Genomic DNA, 17,943 nt, shown 5'->3' on the forward strand with positions numbered 1-17,943 from the left:
CAAAAACTTTTATTTGATCACCCCAAAATTCGTGAACTGAACATCTACAATATCTATTTTTATACGTTATTACGTATTGCGTCCATGGCAACCCAGCTGGAGGGTCACCTTATTGTAAGCGTCTAGTTACCACCATGAACATTGTTGGAGCGCTAAAAACAGTTTTTCGTTATTTAGGATTTTAAGAATACTAAAAGTAAAATGATTGGTCCTATTTTGAGCTAAAGGTTTGAATGTGAATATATCTCAAGAAGGTATCTAATTATAGAACAATATTTTGATATTCTCATTCTCATTCATCAGAACCTATACTTACTACTTCCCGTTGACCTAGAATCATACATTTTGGCGTAAACAAGGTTCCCAGTAATACTTGCAAGTTAAGGTAAATATCCGATTATAGGTAATTAGCTTGTAACCGACCATGCGGAACAATGCAATTCCAACTAAAACACAACGCAGGAGGAATAAGAATGTTCAATTAATGTTTGAACTTCGTATCAATGCATTATTTTATATGTTGGAGTTTTCATTTTTTTATATCGACGTATAAACAACAGCGTGATAAAAGTTTGTAGTGTCTGTATGTGTGTAATGTCATAAGGTGTATGGCATAGGAGCGCTCGAATAGATGAACTGATCTTATTTTTTTTTTCTTTAATAGGTGAATTAATGGGAAGTGTTTGAAGCTGTTTGTTGAACATACTTAGTTCGGCCTCCAAAAATTTATTAAATATTTTTGTAAAACTTACTCAAGGTTGGTATTAACTGAAAGGGGTTGAATATGATACCTAATGCACTTTGATAAATTTCAAATCCAATATGTCCTCAACCAATAAAATAAGAAGGCGGGGATTATTAATTTTTATTTCAATTTAAGCATAGTGCAAACAAAACATTAAGGCATAGCAATCAATTAAACGAGTGCTAATGTAGGTAGCATAGAAATCTAAATAACAAGACACATGTTATTTAGATTTCTATGGTAGGTAGGTATGTCACAATATAGTCGTACTGTTATGGTACAATCACATACAAGCATACTTAAACAAACACAATAAGGTAAAAAGTAAATTAATTTACAGGAAATATTTTCTATTCTTAAACCTATATAAAATTAAACTCAAACATTAACATTAAAAAAAATTATAAATTAAGAGTTTTGCTTTGATCTTTCATCATCTTATTTTTGTAGATGGCCCCATCATTGAAGCGGCTAGACCTAGACGGTGGGGTTTTGGTCGGTAGGAATCCGACATAATCCACGACCCCTTCTCCGGAGTCCGTGGTTATCTATGCAAGATATCCCCACTTAAAAATAGGTTAGAATATGAATGCAAGGGTTTTCAAATAATATACATGGACGGGAAGTTACTACTGTACAGGACCGGATATATTATAAAGATATAGGTCCTGTACAATAAAAAATAATAATGTCGATCAGCTGTTGACTGTGGAACTATCGTTTTGCGCGATGTGCTACGAATTGAGAAACTTCCGCCGTTCTTGGTAACGTTCGCGTTGGTTCAAAACAACAAAAAATAAGTACCTACCTAGTTATATTGTAATTAATAAAGTGAAAATTACCACAACCATTTTTTTAATTATAACTTCTTAAAACAATGTATGGTATGTCCTTTGTAGATATAGGAAATTGCAAGTAGTTAATGTTGTTGTTTTTTTAAGTTTTGGCATTTTTAAAGGAGCGTGAAATTAACTACAGAGATTGATAGTGCAATCTTGACATCTTGACCGTTATTTTATTCAATCTACCTACCTCTTACGTGCAATAAAAGTGTGTATTTTTAACGTTATTGGTAATTATTTGAATCTAATGCCTAATCTCTTTTTATATATTAAAAAGTAAAAATTTAAATACGTCATATTTCAAAATGTATTTACTTACGTGTCTACTTTTATACTTTTACCATTTTTATTTCTGAACTTTTAATCCAAGAAAGAAAATACATTTGTTTATAAATATCAGTAAAATATACCTATATTTAAAGAAATATTTTATTATGAGGAATACTTAAAATTAAGTATAAAATGAACCAGTAATATGAGAGCATTCTCCACTGACTTTCACGGGACACAACTGATTTAGCTGTCATGAAACTACCTAATCTGGTTAACGATAACATGGAATTCAGGAAATTTTCCATATCTAAACTGAAAATGGGTGAAAACATATCTTATGCCCGTAACCCCTATGGGGCGTTTTGGGAATATCATAAAAATATTTAGCTACTAGCTTTCCGCCTGCGGCTTCGCCCGCGTTTTCAAAGAAAAACCCGCATAGTTCCCGTTCCCGTGGCATTTACGGGATAAAAACTAGCCTATATTACTCGTGGATAATGTAGCTTTCGAATGGTGAAAGAATTTTTAAAATCGGTCTAGTAGTTTATGAGCCTATTCATTACAATCAAACAAACAAACAAAGTTTTCCTCCTTATAATATTAGTAAAAGAGTTTTAAAACCCACCGCAACAGCGGTAAGTAGTGTCGCTGACGGTCGCGATTGCGAAATTAAATATTTTAGTAGTCTTTACATAATATAGTACCATAAAACTTAAAATAGTAATCTTAGTATCCGAAATCTATATTTTTTTTACACTTTCAAATGCCTTGATAATAGTTAGTGCTACTGAAAAAAAATCATAGCTCATGGATTCTGCAACAAAAACTGCATTAATGTAATTTTTTATCCATATGCTTTATCGCTTAAAGACCGCACATAGCAAGGTGAAGCCTGAAAATAATGTTTAAGTTTTAAATTCAAATTAATAGGATATCGGATAATTTTCAATTCAAAATCGAGCACGTTTCCTTGGAGAAAATACGAAAGTTAAAATATACCTACATATGTACTAAGTTGTTTACCTTAATGCTGTTGAATATCTTTTATGATTTTTTACAAAATGTACGAAGTACCGCAGATAATATTATAATACCATATTAGTATTTATTTAGTGTGGTACGTAATACGTTGTATTTGTTACTAGGTTTCCGCCCGCGGCTTCGCCCTCGCAGTCAAAGAAAAACCCGCTTAGTTCCCGTTCCCGTGGGATTTCCGGGATTGCGTCATTTTACCGGGATGAAAAGTAGCCCATGTCCTTTCTCGGGTATCAAAATATCTCAATACCAAATTTCATGAAAATTGGTTCAGTAGTTTAGGCGTGATTGAGTAACAGACAGACAGACAGAGTTACTTTCGCATTTATAATATTAGTATGGATTTGTCATGGAATCGCTCAAAAATAATTACTTTATGTACTCTAAGTAAGGATCCTGAAATTCAGAAATAGATTTTTCATGTCATGTCTATTTGTAGTAGATATTTTCCTTAGTTATACTTTCGGATGTGTGAAGTTTTTCATTTTTGGCAACAACAAACAAAAAGACTCACTTGATGCGAGTGATATAGGGTTGAAAAATTAAAAGCTTCTTCGCAATTTTAATTGAAACAACAGGCGATCAATACATTTTATAAAAATGCAGAAGTGTTCAATCTATACATTAAAATAAAATAAAAACCGGCCAAGTACGAGTCGGACTCGCGCACCGAGGGCTCCAAATAAACAATTACAACATGATAAACAATTTTACTATGTTGTAGGTAGCTTAAAATTTATGCTTTTAGCTATATTTCCGTTGTTTTTTACCAAATATCAAGACTGTTTTCACGGAAAGTACCCTGTAGGTTTTAATTCCCTTGCGAATGTCGAAATAAACGAAAATTTACAGCATAAACGACTGTATACTTTGATTGCGTTGGTATATAAGTTTGATTTTTTCACAGCTTCAAGGAAAGGTAGACCTTAGAGTATTCAATATAAATTCAGACAGACAGGTGGACAACAAAGTGATGATGATTTGTAAGCAAAATGTTACAAAAGCCTACTCCAAGATAAACTCAAACATTTATTTATTCAATTAGACTTCTTTTAGAAGCACTTTTGAAACGTCATTACATATTTTAACATTTACCACCGATTCGGAAAGCAGTATCTACGGAGAAGAATCGGCAAGAAACTCCATAGTTGCTCTTTTTAATCATGTCAGTTTTACAATTTAATTTTACAAAATACTTTATATGTGTTATATGTACCTACATTATAATCATAATATGCCAAAGAACTGTCCTGTGGTTTTTACGCGACAACCCTCCATGGGTTTTTATCGTCCATATATTCCTTAATACTGTAATAGATAGGCTCTTTGAATTAGTACATTTTTTATATAAGTTTTAAATTTAGAACTACTGAACTCTTTAATATTATGAGGAATTCTGTTTTAAAAGCGTATACCTTGACCCATAAATGAATTTTTAACTTTAGCTAGCCGGAAAAATGGAATTTCAATTTTATTTCTGTTTCTTGTGTCATAACAATGTCTATCTCCTACTTTTGTGTGTAAATAAGCGTTATTGTGTACATATAAAATATTATTAAATATATACTGCGACGGTACAGTAAGGACAGGTACCAGTATTCTTAAAGAGATCTCTTAGTGAGTCTCGAGCACGCAAATTATATATAGAGCGTATGGCTCTTTTCTGTAGTATAAATATAGTTTCTATATCTGCATCCCTGCCCCATAGTAGAATTCCATAGGACATAATGCTATGAAAGTAGCTAAAGTAAACCAATCTAGCCGTCTCTTCATCGGTGAGATGCCTTATTCTTCTCACTGCATATGCAGCTGAGCTGAGCTTAGCAGCGGTGGTGGTAATATGGGCCCCCCATTGTAGCTTCTCATCTAGTGTCAAACCAAGAAAAACAGTAGATTCCACAGGGTATATATAATACCTTCCCGTTTAAAATAATATTCCTTTTCACCTTTTTTACATTTGGGAGGATAAATTCTACACAATTTGTTTTTTTTTTTGCATTTAGTAGTAAATTATTAGCATTAAACCAATCGGATATGCGTAAAAGAGCAGAGTTTACTTCGTCAACATTTGTGTCATGTCTATCCACATTAAATATTAATGAGGTGTCATCTGCAAACAGTACTATTTCACACATATCCTGCAAATAATAAGGTAGGTCATTAATATACACTAAGAACAAAAATGGTCCTAAGATAGATCCCTGCGGAACACCTATGTTAATCGGCGCACCGCAAGATTTCTCTCCATTAACGACAACGGTTTGTACCCTGTTCTGAAGATATGAAGCTATGAGATCCTGAGCTAAACCTTTGATACCATAAAAATTTAGTTTCCGTAATAGAGTGGAATGTTCTACACAGTCGAAAGCCTTAGAAAGGTCGCAGAATATCCCCAAAGCATTCTTTGAATTTTCCCATGCTTTGTATATATGTGACAAAAGAACTACTCCGGCATCAGTGGTAGAGCGCCCCTTTGTGAAACCATACTGTTTGGCGTGCAGTAAACCATTTGATGCAAAATGACTACTTAATTGGTTTAAGATTAATTTCTCGAAGACTTTGCTCAAAGTTGGTAATATGGAAATTGGCCTATAGTTATTACAGTCTTCTTGGTCACCACTTTTAAATAAAGGAATAACTTTGCTAAACTTTAGTAAATCAGGGAATATACCACAGTCGCAACACTGATTAAATAATTATAAACGCTAGATGTTTGGCAATATTTTCTATGATATTATTTACTAAATTAACAGACATACCCCAGAGATCACATGTTTTTTTTTAAATTTAATGTTTTAAACGTTTTAACAATTTCATCAGCAGTCACGTGGCGCAATTCAAATAATTTGTTACACTCAGCAACGTGGTCCCTCAAAAAGGACTCTGCAAGCGCTGAGGACGAATTTAATTTCTTAGTAATACTAGCAGGGACACTACTAAAGAAATCTTCAAAAGCAAGCGCAACATCAGCACTTTTGTCAATGACCCTACCAGCATTGACAAGTTTTATGGTACTATCATTTGATTGGCTTTTGCCCATTTCACCATTAATAATTGTCTAAACCGTTTTAACTTTATTGTCAGAGTTGCGTATTTTATCTCTGACATACAAACTCTTGGCAGTGGAACAAACTTTTTTAAACGTTTTTGAATAATTTCTAACGTAACTAAGAAATGATAAGTCTTTGTTATATTGTTTCATACCATATAACTCGTAAAGAACGTTCCTGCATCTGAGTATACTAGGAGTTGTAAAGAAAAGGTAACAATAATTAAATAATTAATAATAACCTTATTTATTTAGTCGATCATTACACATATTTTGTTAACGCATCTTTACCTACCTATTGATTAATTACAAGTATTAAGTAATTGATAGTTTGACGAAGCCCGTTAAGAGCCTGTCTGTAGGTATAGCGTGAGATGGAGAATGGCACAACATGGGCACAACTGATAGAACCCTAGATGGCAGCTTTTTTATAAAGCTCAAATCTTCGAATTGTCAAGTTAACAGAGCTCAGGGGAATGACCTTAACAAACCCAGGTGTCCTGTATTTCACAAACAATTTGCATTCCATGATGACGTGGCTTACCGTTTTCTAAGTTTGGTAAAATAAATGCTATTCTGCTGTATCACGAACACAAAATGAGGGTGCATTCTGTTGTTCGAGTAAGTACCTAGTTTAGAGTAGGAAAAGGAATGATGACTGCACTTTTTCTGATCCAACGGCTACCTTTTAATTTTTATTTATAAAAAAACTAGATTTCCGCCTGCGGCTTCTCCCGCGTTTTCAAAGAAAAACCCGCATAGTTCCCGTTACCGTGGGATTTCCGGGATAAAACCTAGCCTATATTACTCGTGGATAATGTAGGTTTCGAATAGTGAAAGAATTTTAAAAATCGGTCTAGTAGTTTATGAGCCTATTCATTACAATCAAACAAACAAACAAAATTTTCCTCTTTATAATATTAGTGTAGATATAGCAATAAATAATTAATGTATATACAACACGTAATGTTGTCCTTTCATTTATTTAGCAAGATAAACGCTTCTCGTTTTGTGTTAGGTAGCTATTATAGTTACACCTATCAATCATCATCAATCTTATGATCCATCATCATTTTTCCTTACAAGCTAACTAACTTGGTCTGTTAACTAGTTCCTATTGGTACAATTTTCACATGCGACCAGTTTTATTAATTATAAAAACACTATTAGTTAGAAAACTGTTTAGTATCTTTTTAATTAATTATCCTCTCATTTAAATTAATGGCATACCTATCAAGTAACGATGGGATTACTGGTGTTAGAGGTTAATCTAAAAAAAAATCATTTGTACCTATCACTCAACGACGTTATAAGTATCACTTAACTAATAATTCCTTGAATATTGCATAAAGCAAAAATTTTGTTTAATTAAAAGCTTTAATTAAATCGTAAAATATTTCGTTTCAATAGTTTAAGAATGGAAATTATTGAAAGAAAATTCTCCATTCTGAATTCTGAATTCAAAGAGGCATTCCCGTTATGTAAGGCCGGCCTTTCAGTTCAAATTTTCTCTGAAATTAATTTTCAATTTTTCATTATCGTTCCATAAACCGAGCATATAATTTAAGGATATTTGAATAACAAACATTTTTTGTCTTCCTCACAATAAAAGCATTATTAACTACACCTATCTATATTTAGCTGTTTCATAGAATTAAACACACATACAAACTTTTAAAATCTTAGCCCTCGCCTGACATAGGTAGTTGGATGGCATGTCTAAACTGTATCTATGATGAATACTACAAAAACTTAAAAATTTATTTTAGAAAAGGTATTCGCAAAGGACTTGAATCATATTATAATTTATATTAACACATTTGATAACTTTCTTTTATTATAAAGTTTATTAATTATTACTGTATTTATCTCGGGATGCTTAGAGTGATCACTGGAATAAGTATACACTTAGTAAATATATTTTATTTTAAGAACAAACGTAATGCAATAAAACATTAATTATACCCAATAAGTTCACTGACGTTCCTGTGGTTGGTACCGCTGTATGTTCTAATTTCTAAAATGAGATCAAAAGACAATAAAGTAAGGATGAAGATCTACGGTAGCGTTTAGCTACTATTATGTATTCTGTGTGTGTCTACGGTATCAAACACAAAAAGAAACACTCTAATCGTTGGAAACACCATGGAATTATTATCAAGAAACATTCTTGTCAAATAAAATAATGATTATACTGTTTCGTCTTTACCTTTTACATTTCATTGTATAATTATAATACTTACATAGTTTTAAGGTATACCAACAACTATATGGATGAAAATCTGATTTAAATTAAATTAATAAAAAAGCCCAAAATTTTAGGCAGGCCCATTTAAAATATGAGGAGGTCTTAAAGAAACGAGCTGCTTAGGAATTTGTTTTAGTTATGTAATATTTTACTTACAGAGCGCATCACGACCTTGATCTTATAAGTCGTGTTAATCTTAACTATACTTAATAACCCTTTCTATGTAATTAAGTGCAGATTACATATTATATGCCACTCCACCTCGGTATTTAAAAAGCTTTAGTAAAAGTTTAATGGTTTTTTACTTCCATGCTTTATGGATGGTTCCTAATATTACGAAATCGAATGAAGATCATAAAAATGAATTACTTTTTACTTTCGCGCCTATTCTGTCTATTTTCCAAGCCAATATCTGCTGATATAACTATAGTGTATATTTATGATGCTCAAATAAATCAAAATGTGTATTTATTTATTTATTTAAATTCTTGATTGTACCCAATGGTTACAAAAGGCGTTTTTAACTATTTTGATTTCAATAATAAGAATGAATCCATCTAATCTTGCAGTCCCCTTTAGTATAAAGTTCGGTTCTAAAGCGAAATTGTAAGCGTTATGGTATTTTTCGTGGGGTTCGAGACCTTGTTTCTATTTGAAATCTATTGAAAATATAATAAAAATTTTCAAAATACTTATTTCGACGATATTATTCATTTTCTAGAGAAAGAAAAGAAGAAATAGAAACAGACTAAAGAAAACCTACAAAAATATTCGAAGAGGAAAAAGAAATACATAATAGATAATTTCGATGCTTTGTTACGATTAAATTTAAGCTTTAGGCTTATATTTTATTTAATGAATGATGGTATTCATGTCCATTAGCCTAAACATTATACATGAAATTTTTGATCTTTTACATCATTTTGACGCTTTAAGATGTGATATTATTATATTAATGATGGTTTAAGCATACAATTTTTTTCATGCGAGTTTTGTCTGTGCATGCCTGCAGATTAGCTGCATGCAAAGATAAGAACGCGTAATAGGTAGTATAAACAGCGTGCCATCCTGGAGATGCAGGTGATTCACAGCTGATGAGTGCAGGGTGTTGGCAGAAGTGTAAATGCTGTGGGCGAGAGGGGCGGGCGGGGCGCAGATTGAGGCCACTATTTAACGGCCCGGCGGCCGCGCAGCGACCTGTTGTGATCCCGTCATGGCGCGCTACGCCCGTGTCGCTACTTTGGCCGCGTGTCTCTTGTTCGTCTGCGGTGAGTCCTAACCTTTATATTACGCATCCAGATCCCGTCTATTTCGCGACGTCACAGGTGGCGCTACGTCATAACCCAACAACCGAAAGTAAATAGTGATTACGTCAACATCCAGTGCGGCACTTGAGTGAACAGTGAAGTTCTAAGTTATAACGTCGCGAGATAGACCCTGCCTTTATCGAGTTTTCATAAATTGCACTTAAACGTGATCTCCTTGCATCGAATAAGTTAAGAATGTAATCAACGTGCTGCAAGCCATTCAAGGACAACCTCAAGCGATACCATACTGACAACTATCGAACCTTATTATGCATGAGTGCCGGTATAAGTTGAACTTTTAAAATGGATTTGATAGCATACAAGAAGGCAATCATATGTGTTATAATAATATGCAAATACATGTAATGATCGTTATTCAACACTCGGCACACTCTAATGTAATAAGGTCATGATAGGCTGTCATATAATACGATTTATAACTTTTATTCAAATGAGGGTAGTAGAGCATAAAAAAGGCGGTAGCGTCGATTGCATACTTATATAATTCTTTAAGATACTATTAAGGTTTTATTACTAAAATAAAAATGTTTGGCATTCGTTTTAGCTGCGTATTGTAGGTACGAGAACTTTCACATTCGATGTATTGCGTTGCGGTTGCGCCGCTGACGTCACATTGTATAGTTCGTAGCTTGAAGGAGTAGGTATTGCATTGCCGAAGTAATCTTGCGCAGCACATAATATATTATCGTGAATACCGTTCATCTCACGATATGATATTTATATGGTGAAAACAAGAAATAATGTTCTTTCGTTTCGTTGTCAAATTACCATAACCGGTAATTATTTACCATGTCCATAAATATGAAATCATCATCAATCATCTTCATAGCAATGTTTACTCGAAGCATATACCTATTATATGTACATTTATGTTTTTCCATTTTTTATGTACGAATGAGTCCAATGAGTACTTAGAAGTACCTAAGTATAATTTTATTTAAACAAAACACTTAAAATCGCAAAAGACCAAGGGGTCAAGGTTATCACCGTCGCTAAACAGTATTAAAAAAGTTAAAACGTGCCTTGCATCAATATAACATCGTATAATGACAAACTTGAATCGATTATTTTAAAAGTAGGTATATATTAACAGCGTTTTTATTAATATTTAGTAGACTGACAGTACTAAATAGGCTTTAATGTCTGAACAACTCTTTTCTGAAGTTCAAAAGCCATATGTATAAGCAAAAACATACAGAGCTATGTATTTTAAGTTTATGAAAACTAAAAAAACATTAATTTGGTTTCTAAAAACAAAATCATGAAATATATTTTATAATCCAATTATATCAGGCACAAAATAATGTTCAAATACATACATATTTTTTAAATTACATTCCAAATACTAAATCATAAACATAGGAACAAAGATGTTCAACGCATGAAATGTTAACTGAACCTTTAAGCCTGGCTAAGTCAAAGGTTATTTATTGCATGTATATTTATAGGGTGTATAAATTAAACAAATATTTACGTGTTATATAAATATGAAACTGATAACCTCATTGTGGTATTTATCGTGAGAAGGTGTCGATTGCGCTCACGTCAGGTAGCCAACTTGCTATCATGTAATCGGTCATCGATACTTGCAGGCATGAACCTCTAGCATTTGTTGTGTATTGTTATTGTATTATGTCCATTAACTTACTTTAACTAGATGTGATACGATATCATATTATGTAGAAATTATTACTAGCAAATGTAAACTTTTGTCGTGGATATAAAAGCTTTGTCATTAAATGCTAATTATAATATTAAACATATTAATTAAATAGCAAATTAATGTAAATTTAACTATTACTCATACAAATTTTTTATTCATAAACATGTTTAAACTTCTGCTACTTTATACCTATTAACCCAATAAATATAATTTAGCAATTAATTATTATTTAACAAATTGATATATTATTGTAAATGTCAACGTAGTCTGACCCCAAAATCCTGTATCATTAAACTATACTGCCAAATGGTGTAATCGCTGTCTAATTAAGTTTCTGAAGAATTATGAAAAATTAGTTAATTTCTAATTAGGTACATTTAATAGAGTGATATTTTTGCAGCTATCCATGACAACATTTTAATTGTAAATATTATATTTATGTATAGATAAGAAATACATATACATATATCTAAATTATCAAATTACTTTAATGTTTTACTGAGTCAATAATCGGGTCGGTAGTCGGTATACCTATTCAAGACAATGGTGAAAGCCCCAACAAAAAGTGTAACTGCACTTTTGCAATAAGTCTTGTTTTCTACTGACAGATTTAACAATAGTTTTTATTATTTCGTTCGCTATTACTATTCGACTAAACTTTCAATAACTATCCATCTATTTACTGTGTCAAACGTCGTTTAATTCTTTTTATAAATTTAAAGTAAATAAAAAAATGGTTAAATTAAATCGGATGAGATGCTAGGTGGTATAAAATATTGAAGTTGTATTTACACATATCTGTGAATATTGTATCATGAATATTTAATTGTTTTACAATCCTCAAAATGCATTCTATTTATAACTGTTAATGAAATGGTAAGGAATTTGGTGTTTGAACTTTCTTAGAACAATCGGGCTTACGCATAAATAACAAATTCCCGTTATCAATATAGGAATAGCATTTATACAAGGCAAGCATGGGTGGTACATATTGATGAGATTGATCGGTATGCAGGCGGCGCGCGGCCGACCCTCGCGCATTTCTATATGTTCAACTACCTCGCCACTCACCAGCCTAGACAATTATTATTTATTTACTTATACATTATTTGTCCAACGATATTCATCGTGATTTATTTACCAGAGGTCAATGATCATTTGAGTTCTCTGGTTATACTATATTTATATTTAATAAATATTTTCAGTACTGTATACTTTACTATCGTCCATAAAATTAAAATATATGTGACGAGTATTCATAATTATATCTATTATTTTTAGAGAAAAACAAAAATTTTTGCGGTAGTTAGTCGTTAATATTCCTCTGCATATAAAAGACATCAACTCGCTGCGTTGACTTAAACTAATGATGATTAATACCAAATAGATAACGACCTATGAAAGTTACGTACTTTGTACATAATATAAATGAATACATTTAGGGTTAAATGTGTCGTGAGATCAAGTCCATGTAACATATTGCCACCCAAACACGTGGTAGATCCGGGTCAAAGAGGACAAGTTTCTTATTTATCGTTCCGGTGACAACTATTTTTTATTGCGGCATGTTTTATTCATCGCGATGCCTAAACTGACTAATTAACCTTCCAAAGTATTCTATGTAATGCGTTATTTTGATAAAAGATCAAAATCATACACTTCAATCTGATAAACAACATTATTATTTTATAAGGACAAGTTATGTATTCAATTTCGAGACCTAAATAACCAATGTTATGAAATTCCTAAGAACTCGTTTTATCTGTTTTAGGTATTGTATTAATGTAGTTAATTTGAATTCGCTAAGAGATAAACATTAATATTAATTATATTAAACAAGTCTTATTAAAAACATATTATGGAGGATTATATTGCATGCGGAAATACTAGGTATATGTACTTAACATTGTAAAACGGTCCACATTACGGACACAACAAAAACATTTCCTGCTTTTCTTTCTTTTATTACAGTCACTATAACCTACCTTCAATAAACAGGAAATAAAATTAAAAATCCTAGTCATATGCTTCAGAATGTACTGAATTTTAAAATAGTACTTCTTCTCTGCTACGTGAATATAAGAACACTTAAAAAGGTCAATTATTTAATAATAATTAGAAATCGTATGTATGAGCAATGTTTTGCAATAGGATTTCCGAAAGTCGGGCAGTAACAATATATCGATAAGAGGACAATGATATAAGATTGCGCGTGAGGCGGTGTGGCGCGGGCGGTGTGGCCCCGCAGGCCGCGGGCCCGCGCTCCGGCCGCGGCCAACAAGGCTGCCTCTCACAACTCGACCATTAGATTAGATAATATCGCGATGCCTTCGTTTCCTCATGTTACGTTGTTTGCGTTCACGCATAAATTTCGCATCAATTTCTGATAACTATTTCATAAGTGTGTCGCACTCTTAATAAATGTTACTGACAAACATCTCATCGTCTATCAATATCGATATCGATAAAACTAGAGATATTAGGTATTTTTGAAACCCATAATAAAAACAATTTTTAAATTATAATATATTGCTATCATTATTTTTATTTCTTGATCTTAACCAATTCGTAACACTTTTAGCAAATAAACCGATTTATATTAAGATTTCCTGAATTCATTATTATAATAATCGGCGGTCAAGGAAATCCACTATTCCGTGACCTTTCCGAATTATAATAATTTCGACAACCTCTACAAAGCATCAAATACCATGCATAATTTGATATAGACAGAACTTAGAAAGAGTCGTCCTTGTCGCTTGCTTAAGCGCTGACATTTCAAACAGTCAAATGTCACGTGCGCTCACCCCACCTTTGACATTTATATATCCAAGTGACATTTTACATCTAATGATAAAAAACCCGTAACCCAAGAACAACAATTTGTCGACATGAGGAGGTATAGGTTTCCGTAGTAACTAGTAGTAGTATTTCGAGTTACAATGTTTTCATAATTGATTTCTTTCTATAGAGGGTGTCTATGGACACCGTTGGCGGCGACAAGCAGATGACGGAGCCAAGAAAGAGGAAAGCCTGGAGCAAGAACTATGCAAGGACAAGGACGCTGGCGAATGGTTCCGCCTGGTCACCGGCGAGGGCGACAACTGTCGCGACGTCATCCAGTGCACTGCCTCGGTCAGTGCAATAGGCAATTACTACTTTTACACACGCACTTTTCATGATTATAATATGAGTATATCGGAATCAATGTCAGATTTACTTTGTCCATAAACGTATTTGGTCTCGACGGAAGCTTTTTAATCTTAATAATTACACAATTAATGATATTAATATTTATATAATATACTAGCGGTTCGCCCCGGCTTCGCCCGTGGTACATGTTTACGTTTTCTCTACATAAGATCTATCCTCGTACTTCAAGAAATATAATAAAAAAAGAATTATCAAAATCGGTTCAGTCGTTTTCGAGTTATGCGCTTACCAACACATTTTGCGATTCATTTTTATATAATTACATACAATAAATCTCACTAAATATTGCAAATAAAACAAATATTCATACTTTATCACTTTAACAGGGTATACAAGCAATCCGTTGTCCAGCCGGTCTATTCTTCGACATCGAAAAGCAAACATGTGACTGGAAGGACGCTGTTAAGAACTGTAAACTAAAGAACAAAGAAAGAAAAGTCAAACCTCTGCTCTATACTGAGGAGCCACTTTGCCAAGACGGGTTCCTAGCCTGCGGAGACTCTAACTGTATTGAACGTGGTCTCTTCTGTAACGGAGAGAAAGATTGTGCCGATGGCTCTGATGAAAATTCATGCGGTAAGTTACAGCAAAAATATTGTAAAATATATTTTTTCCATTTATAGAACAAAAATGTGACCATAACATGAATTATAAAATATTCTTGCCTGCAAGGCGCGACGAGCGACGACTCTGAAATGCCAATCACTTGGCCTAAAAAAACATCTCAATGCTATGTTGTAATATACTGTAAGCAAATAGTGATTTGTCTTTTCAATATTTTATTTTTTATATAATTAAAAAATGTATTTTATCTTAGATTTCCTAAAGTTTTAGTTTTCAGTAGTTTCAATTATTCGTGTTTATCGTAATTGTAAATACCATACCATTATCTGATCGTCGTGTTATTCGAAATCAGTTTGAAGTGACTCTATGAATAACAATGAAGTTATCAGCATGAAATAAATTAAATTTGCTACGTGCAGCTTGAAATAGAATGTTGTTAAATAAAGTTCATGTACAGTGTACACTACTAGATTTTTTATTTTGTTTTTCATAGCAAAGCAAAATTTTTCTCTTGGTTGCGAAAATCCAGTGAACTTTACAGTTAAGTAGGTATGCAACCAAGTAAACCGGTAATATTGTGCAATCAAATGAATTATAATTGAATGTGCCAACGTGTTACCTATATTGTATACAAACATATTATATTTATTTTAGCGCTGGAAATTTGGAAATTATGCTTAATTCTATATCTATTTACATACTCTACGGTATAAAGTGAAATCCAACTAACCGTCGGTTAAGTTGAGCCGAAAGAATTGATCGGGCGAAAGTACCCATACAGGTTTCAATACTTGTGTCAAGACATGTACTTCGAAGGAGTGGCTCGAGAATCATATAGGCAGATATTTTAACAATAAATTATTCAACCTATCGATTTGGTCTTTAGCTTTACATTTAAGATTGTATTTTGTTGTAGATAACGACAACGACCCCAACAGGGCGCCTCCATGTGACACGTCCCAGTGTGTGTTGCCAGACTGCTTCTGTTCTGAAGATGGAACAGTGATTCCTGGCGATTTGCCAGCCAGAGATGTCCCACAGATGATCACTATCACTTTTGATGATGCTATTAATAACAACAATATCGAACTGTACAAAGAAATATTTAACGGAAAACGCAAGAATCCAAATGGTTGCGATATCAAGGCTACATTCTTTGTCTCACACAAGTACACAAACTACTCGGGCGTGCAAGAAACCCACAGAAAGGGACACGAAATTGCAGTTCACTCAATTACGTAAGTTTCAATAATTCTTTATAATTTCTACTTTAAAATCTTGGGTATTTTAATATGACAGAAGTTTTCATAAGTATTATTTTCTGCTCATTTTCATCATTAGTATTAGTTAAAATTAACGCAATTTAAAAAATTCATAATACTAAAAGTAAAAAGTTTTTATAATTTAGTTTAAAACCATTAAAATGCCTTAAGTCTCTGTTGCCTCCTCTGATATAAAAAAGTATTTCTAATGTCTCGACAATATGTATTAAATATGGTAAATTTCTACAGTCACAACGATGATGAACAATTCTGGAGCAACGCTACTGTAGACGACTGGGGCAGAGAAATGGCTGGCATGAGAGTCATCATCGAGAAGTTCGCCAATATCACAGATAACAGCGTGGTCGGAGTCCGTGCTCCATACCTCCGTGTCGGTGGAAACAACCAGTTCACTATGATGGAAGAGCAAGCCTTTTTGTATGACAGCACAATTACCGCTCCTCTCTCCAACCCACCCCTATGGCCTTACACAATGTACTTCCGTATGCCTCATCGCTGCCACGGTAACCTTCAAAGTTGCCCAACAAGAAGTCATGCTGTCTGGGAAATGGTTATGAACGAACTCGACAGACGTGAAGATCCTTCAAACGACGAATACTTGCCTGGTTGCGCTATGGTTGACTCTTGCTCAAATATTTTGTCTGGAGATCAATTCTACAACTTCCTTAACCACAATTTCGATCGACACTACGATCAAAACAGGGCTCCTCTCGGTCTTTACTTCCACGCCGCTTGGTTGAGAAACAATCCTGAATACTTAGAAGCTTTCCTATACTGGATTGACGAAATTCTTTCAACGCATAACGATGTATACTTCGTAACCATGACACAAGTTATTCAATGGGTCCAAAATCCACGTACCATTTCTGAAGCTAAGAACTTCGAACCTTGGAGGGAAAAGTGCTCAGTCGAAGGACCTCCAGCCTGTTGGGTTCCACACTCTTGCAAACTTACATCTAAGGAGGTTCCCGGGGAAACGATCAACCTTCAAACTTGCTTGAGGTGTCCCGTCAATTACCCATGGTTGAACGACCCATCGGGTGATGGTCGTTACTGAAAGAGATCTCGCGCCATAGGAGGTGCAAATTAGTCGATATATTAAATTACAATTGACGAATTGCACGGACATCATATTTGAGGTCTTACGTTCGAAATGTCAATTTTGTTATCAGGGTCGAATTGAACTTTAGAAACTTTGAATATGTGTCCTTGTAATAAAAATGTACCGGGTCAAAATCCCGCTTGTAGTCTAAGTACCTACCTAAATGTATGTAATATAGATTCACATGGATATTTAATAGGTCTGTTTAATACTTTATGTGATTTTTCTACTTTAAGTCTGTTGGATAAAATTTAAAATACAAAATACTATAAAAATACACTGCATTTTATTTAAAAATCTAATCCATCCTATCAAGATAAGAAATATGCCCCAATTTATGCAACACGTTTGTTATGCACTATGTAACAAGCAGATAAAACAATACTCTCACGACTCGTGGGTATATTGTGCAAGAAATAAAAAGTGCTTAAGATGCGCTGAGAATGTTTGCACACGTAACAACTACACCTAATTAATTAAAGCACATTTTTACAAATCTCCCCTTCTATTGACTATACGTCATATAACAATATATGTATAACTACATAATTGAAAGAAAGTATATATAAAATAATAATAATCGAACTAGGGAACATCG

General features: G+C 33.3%; 1 protein-coding gene across 1 annotated transcript; it reads left to right on the top strand.

Annotated features, from left to right (window-relative positions):
• The first annotated feature begins 9,331 nt into the window (after nt 1-9,331).
• LOC123706068 (chitin deacetylase 1) lies at nt 9,332-17,622 on the top strand. Its single transcript, XM_045655204.1, has 5 exons — nt 9,332-9,460; nt 14,155-14,318; nt 14,723-14,972; nt 15,877-16,198; nt 16,472-17,622. Exons 1-5 carry the CDS (start codon nt 9,406-9,408, stop codon nt 17,298-17,300), a joined length of 1,620 nt encoding a protein of 539 aa, XP_045511160.1. The 5' UTR covers nt 9,332-9,405; the 3' UTR covers nt 17,301-17,622.
• Nucleotides 17,623-17,943: the final 321 nt, after the last annotated feature.

This window comes from Colias croceus, chromosome 3 (assembly GCF_905220415.1).
Source record: "Colias croceus chromosome 3, ilColCroc2.1".
In the NCBI taxonomy this organism is placed as follows: Eukaryota; Metazoa; Arthropoda; class Insecta; order Lepidoptera; family Pieridae; genus Colias; species Colias croceus.

Excerpts from the sequence above, each read along its gene's own strand:
- LOC123706068 (XM_045655204.1), top strand. The coding sequence starts at position 9,406 with ATGGCGCGCTACGCCCGTGTCGCTACTTTGGCCGCGTGTCTCTTGTTC. Across the intron at positions 9,461-14,154 it reads GTGTCTCTTGTTCGTCTGCG|AGGGTGTCTATGGACACCGT; the intron begins GTGAGTCCTAAC and ends TTCTTTCTATAG. Across the intron at positions 16,199-16,471 it reads ATTGCAGTTCACTCAATTAC|TCACAACGATGATGAACAAT; the intron begins GTAAGTTTCAAT and ends AAATTTCTACAG.